Consider the following 6,135-nt stretch of genomic DNA (forward strand, 5'->3'; position numbering starts at 1 on the left):
AATGAGACAGATATTATATAACGATTGAAGCAGCGGTGTTAAACGACTCACCGTTATTGCCGTTGTCAGCCGCAGCAAAATCCAGCTCCCGTTTCGATGCAGACCTGTTCCGAATGGCTCACGACCGAAACCCAACTGCCGGGCTTACATGTCCGCTTGCAAACACGTAACTTCACCCCAAGTTACATAGAAGCGCAAGAAACTAGTTTTAGAAACAAAGAAGCAACCAGTCTTGAGTGTACGAACGAATGAATCCGTGCCGCCGTGCACTCGGAAATACCGGTAAAAATTTTAAATCCAGGCCAGAGGTCACGTGAAAGATCGATGATGCTGAACGCTATTTGCGTTCATAATGGCGAAGAAACAATAAACTTACTAACAAAGAGTACAATATCTAATTAGCAATGATAATTTTGCCCTGTTTTTATGTAAAAGAAAATGCTTCGGTAATTGTAAGAGAAAGTTTGTAAGATAAAATTGCGCTTATTACGGCGCCTCTACCGGGAAATGTTGGAACTAACGAACGAATCCCGAGGTGATGCTACTAGGTCGGCTTTGTTAGCAGCGGCGCGCGGTCGATTTTTTCGCCCTCTGTGGCCATTAGTTGAACTTGAGAGTGTACGGGTGTCGGTGTAGTGTTGTTAAAGCGACAGGCCCCGTCACCGTAGTGTGGATGTTAAAGTACCGGGCCCCGTCACTGTAGTGCAGATGTTAAAGTGCCGGGCCCCGTCACTGTAGTCACTACCTAGAGGAAAAGCTGGGCCGGAAAAGTGGGAACCTCTAGGGCGCCGCCCTGTTGCTACTGGTCAATGTGGCCAGCGCTATTACTATTGAAAGAGCTGAGAACAAGTACAGGTCACCTTATGCTTTGTCACCTAAAAACGCATACCTGATGGCTTTATGAAGGTGATACGTTAATATTAAGTTTACAGAAAGCGATCGCTAAGTCTGTGACTTATATAAATCACGGTGTACGCATTCATGCAATAAAGGATGACGCGAATTTCGGTTTCGAATCTGTTTTTTGGATGCGTAGTAGTTTCGTTTGACATGCGATCGCGTGTCGACATCGGACGCTATGACACACTCGTGCCTTATGTGCCACCGAAGCCCCGAAGTGGTCTGGCATATACCTTCACATGTAAGTAAACGAATGTATCTCCTTGTTGAGAATATCACGCGAGTAGGCAGCTCTTGTGGTACATCACAATCGTTCGAGAAGCGTCACAGTAGAGCATTTTTCTGCATGCGGAGCGGTGTTTTTATTTGCAGGTTTCCCTTCAGTAGGAAATTGCTGGACAGGCGGACCAGCGCACCGGAATTGTATTGGCGAAACCACAAGCAACTCAAAGAATCTGTTTAATTGTTGCACTTTGAACAATCATGCTTCTACAAAGGCCACAGCAGAAAAACAGCCTGATGACCGAGTACTTCTGTGCCACGAAGTAATCAAGAGGCGAGTGCCTAATGCGGACGAAATAGAGTGCATGGAGACTTAGAACGACAGAAAGCTGAGCTAGTTCGTAAGGATTCATTATGCAAAACAGAGGTGAGGCGTGCAGACAGGACACAAGAGTAGAGAAGTGGGCGGCGCGCGTGTTGTTTGCTTGTAAATACTCTACTCTTGTTTCCTGTCTGCACGCCTCACCTCTGTTTTGCATAACGAGTGCATCAACCCACATATTAATAGCTTAGGCGTTTTATTAACTGTGGAATATTTTCAACACTTCCTTGCATGCCATTTCATGTCACAAATTTGTGCAGCGAATCTATTTGCATGATCGACTCCGGGCCTGTGGGACCGTTCACTTGCACTTGATGCTGAGTCTTTTACATGTATCCATAAACTGCAGATATGCACATCAGATCCCTGCGAGCACTTTCAAAATTCAATTATTTTCGACAACAGGCACATATGCAATACTGACATAATCTGGAATACCACTAAGCAGCTGGGACACATTTTTGTTGACCATACTCGCAGGTAAAATAAGTACATCATGTGGACAGCTCCAGCTCATTTTCCTTAAGTCAGTGTGTACAAGGGTTATGCAAAAATAATTTTTTTCTCGCGCACCGATTATTTTGCTGTATAAGCAAGAGAACCCACCACGTTAGTGTAACGTATCTTGTGCATCACACTAATATGTGCTTTCATTTACCAAGTGAGATGAGTTACTTTTATGGCTCATTCAGTCATATCACACTGCAAGCTGCATTCATCAATCTTCAATGGGATTTTGCAAATGTTTAATGAAACATGTTTCCCTTTTATGCAGATATGCAATGGCAAGCCCTTCCGTGTGTTCCAAAGGTAAAATTTAAGCTCTAAATTAAAGAAGACATTTCTAGTCAGAAACAAGCAAAAATAGTGAATGCAGAGTATCAGAAGCCCAAGGTACAGAAATTATGAGAAGTGTCGAATGATTTTAAGGAAAGAGTCGTATTTAAAAATGCAAGACCCTTTAGTGGAGGTCAAGCAAGTCAATATAGGTAGAATACTCTGCAAAATTATGCGAGTGAGGGGATGTCGAACAATGGGTCAGGAAATGCATTGTTTTTCTGCAAAACAAAAGCTGATTGCCATTACATAAGTCACTTTAGCATCATGATAAATTCAGAAATAAACCAAAAAACAAGACACGCAAAAATAAACAAAACATTTAATGATATTTCAGCAGAACTTTTTGTTGGGCTAGTTGGTGCATATTAGTGAAGTACTATAGCGCCAAACAGACGACACAAGAAGAAGAGACACGGACATAAGCGCTCGTCCGTGACTCTTCTTCTTGTGTCGTCTGTTTGGCGCTATAGTACTTAAGCCATTTAATGATGCTCTCTCCACACTGGGATAAATAAAAACAAACACATCACATCTAATGTGGACATATCAGATGCCTTGTGAAACACTAAAGGAACAATTCAGTTCCGAGCTATGGCACTTGCCGCATAGATGTGGGGTGGCCTTGCACCAATAGTGATAGTTACCACTGCATTTAGAAATTGAAAGCATTCGTGCAGACAAGGATGATTCTTTATATTTTTGGCTACCACTTCAAATGCATCCACCAAGTGTTACAATGCTGCATGCAGCCATACTAAGGATCTCGCAACAACACCTGCAGGTAAAAAGCAGAAGCAGTCAAAGTGCTGGTGTGTTCTGGACACTATGTTTGAAAACTTTTAGGCAAGAAGAGTGCAAGAAGCAGACATAACTGCATTTATTTCCATAATTCCCCATTTAAATGGCCTTTTCTTTTTGCTTAGACAATGCCTACGCCTAGCCACAGCAGCTCCCTCATACAGAGTGCACAAACCAAGAGGCCGTGGAGGCAAATGCAGGTAAGAGACAATAAGCAATAGCACTGGTATCGACATTCATCTAATTTCTTTTTATTTCATTTAGGCAGCCAGCACACCTCGAACAGCCACCTTGACTGCGGGTGTGTCACCCTAGTCGCCAAGGAAACATTTGAGGGAAAGTGACAGGCAATGTGAACAGCCACTTCTCCATGTAAACAATACTCTTTCTCTCGGATGACTCCTACGCCTCACCACGCCAGCACACTTGTGCACAAAGATGCCGCAGAGGCACGTGCAGGTCAGAGGCAAGAAGCAGTGGCACTGGTGTCGACATTTACCCAATTTCTTTTTCTTGCACTGAGGCAGCCAGCACACCTCGAACAGCCACCTTGACTGCGGCTGTGTCAGTAGATTCCTGTTGTACATATGCTCATAATAAACTTCAGTAAACCTGAACTTCATAATAAACTTGAAGGCAAATGGGACATTGATGCATTGTATTTTTGAACATTTATTGTACACATACAATACATGTTATACTTTGCAGTGCTACAGAGCGTATTTTGAAGCTTCCCCCTATATTTTGCACCTTTAATTACGTATGTGTTGTGTGGCCCTCAATGCAGTTCATGTTGTAGCAGCTGCTTTGTCTGTGTATCGCACATTGGCTTAAGCTCGTGATATCCACATACTTCTCTCACATATACAAAATAAAGTTCTATGTAGTCCTCAGTGTTACAACAAAAAATGAAAGTAAACAATCCGATCGTGGAATTATGTTTATTACAGTGATTCCTACGACAGTTACTGAGAAGTTGACAACTTGAACTGGTCAATCGGTCCATAGCCGCCTCTATTTTTCAAAAATAAAGGAGGCTATGATCCGTCATGGCAAGGACTTGTATGTATACATAAAAAAGGGGGTATGTGTGTGTTTGTAGTGGAGGTATAGGATTAGGGCGGTACGAAAAAATGTACCAACACCGTCCTCTAGACCCATTCCGTTAAGGTACCGTAACAAAGCGTATTATGCATAAAGTTCATACAACCAACTCTGATATTACTACAGACGCCAGGCGACGCGAGCTACATCTGTCATGATGCATTCGCGACTGCACCGGATGCCCTCCACATTATTCCACACTTGCCTCGGCGGCCCCAACCTACGTACCGTTCTGCTTCGAGCTTTGATCCCCCCACTGTCCCTCGGGTGCCCTGGAGTTCCTGCGCCGCCTGCTCTACTATCATCTCAGGTGCTCTCCTGAGACTTCCGTTTGTCGGTTACATGTGCCCTACAGCTGGATCATTACTTATAATAATAAAAAACCCGATCTATCGTCACGACGATAGATCGCGAAAGCGGCTTTTGCAACATACCGCGCCCGTGCGAAGATAATTACGGAACGCCAACGAGGAATCTGACCACAGCTTCGAGCTCGTAACGTCGTCGGTAGTTCTGAACTTAGTGTCACACATCACTTCCCCCCTCTTCTTTGGCTTCTGGATTGGATTGGCGCGGCTCGCTACGTGCTTGCGCGCGCTTTTCCGAGCGCAGATTGGTGTGCGCCTGGTTTCTGCACTAGGCTGTTATGCGATCGCTTTTTCGAGCGCAGATTGATGTGAGCCTGGTTTCTGCACTAGGCTTTTGCACGATCGCCTGCTTTTTGCACTGGGCTTTCAAAAGGCGAAGTGGGCGTCGCTTACTGCAGGCGGCAAGTGATTTGGCTCACGTACTGCGTGAGCAAAAACATAGGCACGTGGCTCATGAAGATGACCGGCGACTTGCTTAATCTGTCGGACCATGTCATCGCCGACTGGAAGAACTACGCTCGTGAGGTCGTGCAGGACGAGCTGCTGGCGCGACCCCCACTCGGTGGCCCCGGGAGGATTGTGCAAATTGATGAATGCCTCCTTCGCGGCAAGCGAAAATACAATCGTCGACCGACGAGACGCGGCGACGCTAGGCCCCATTATTGCAGCCAACGTTGAACCGGGAACCACCATCCACAGTGATGAATGGGCCCCATACAACTGCATCCCGAACTTGGTGGGGGCTAACGGAGCAAGACTGAATTTGCAATGGCAGGCTGTTAACCACATCATGAACTTTGTAGACCCAATCACGGGCGCTCACACCCAGAAAATCGAAAGCTACTGGCAGAAGGTGAAGCGCTACCTCGACTCCGCCGGCTACAGGGTGACTCTACAGCTTCTCGAGTCGCACCTGATATGGCTATGGTGGGCATCGATTAATGGGCACATGCGCTGCAAGGACTCGTTTCTGCGTTTATTAGAAGCGATCGCACGGCGCTACCCAGTGTGACATAGTAATGGAAAATAAAGCGCACTTTTCTGACCCTTTGCTTTTGTATGAATGTTTCCCGGCATTGCTGCGCGCTTCCATACACGGTAGGCCCGCGGCGCTGCACTTCCGCAGTGACGCTCACTTCGCCTTTTGAAAGCCCAGTGCAAAAAGCAGGCGATCGTGCAAAAGCCTAGTGCAGAAACCAGGCTCACATCAATCTGCGCTCGAAAAAGCGATCGCATAACAGCCTAGTGCAGACACCAGGCGCACACCAATCTTCGCTCGGAAAAGCGCGCGCAAGCACGTAGCGAGCCGCGCCAATCCAATCCAGAAGCTAAAAAAGAGGGGGGAAGTAATGTGTGACACTAAGTTCAGAACTACCGAGTGACACTCCTGCAACAGGCGTGACCGCTGAAAACCGCATACCGCCAGAAACTTGAACAGGATCATCCCTCGGTTGCATAACTGCCAGCTGTACGGCCAACATGGACCACACCCACACCATCCCGCAACATAGAATAAAGAAC

General features: G+C 46.0%; 1 protein-coding gene across 1 annotated transcript; it reads left to right on the top strand.

Moving 5' to 3' along the window:
* Positions 1-1,025: 1,025 nt before the first annotated feature.
* Positions 1,026-3,788, top strand: LOC135900814 (uncharacterized). The gene is made up of 5 exons (XM_070529920.1): positions 1,026-1,141; positions 1,273-1,456; positions 2,280-2,314; positions 3,268-3,342; positions 3,407-3,788. Exons 1-4 carry the CDS (start codon positions 1,051-1,053, stop codon positions 3,282-3,284), a joined length of 327 nt encoding a protein of 108 aa, XP_070386021.1. The 5' UTR covers positions 1,026-1,050; the 3' UTR covers positions 3,285-3,342; positions 3,407-3,788.
* Positions 3,789-6,135: the final 2,347 nt, after the last annotated feature.

Source organism: Dermacentor albipictus, unplaced genomic scaffold (assembly GCF_038994185.2).
Source record: "Dermacentor albipictus isolate Rhodes 1998 colony unplaced genomic scaffold, USDA_Dalb.pri_finalv2 scaffold_36, whole genome shotgun sequence".
In the NCBI taxonomy this organism is placed as follows: domain Eukaryota; kingdom Metazoa; phylum Arthropoda; class Arachnida; order Ixodida; family Ixodidae; genus Dermacentor; species Dermacentor albipictus.

Bases quoted from the DNA above. Each gene is read 5' to 3' on its own strand.
- LOC135900814 (XM_070529920.1), top strand. From the start codon at position 1,051: ATGCGATCGCGTGTCGACATCGGACGCTATGACACACTCGTGCCTTAT. The intron at 1,142-1,272 runs GTAAGTAAACGA...TTTTATTTGCAG, and splicing joins TCTGGCATATACCTTCACAT to GTTTCCCTTCAGTAGGAAAT. The intron at 1,457-2,279 runs GCGAGTGCCTAA...CCTTTTATGCAG, and splicing joins TGCCACGAAGTAATCAAGAG to ATATGCAATGGCAAGCCCTT.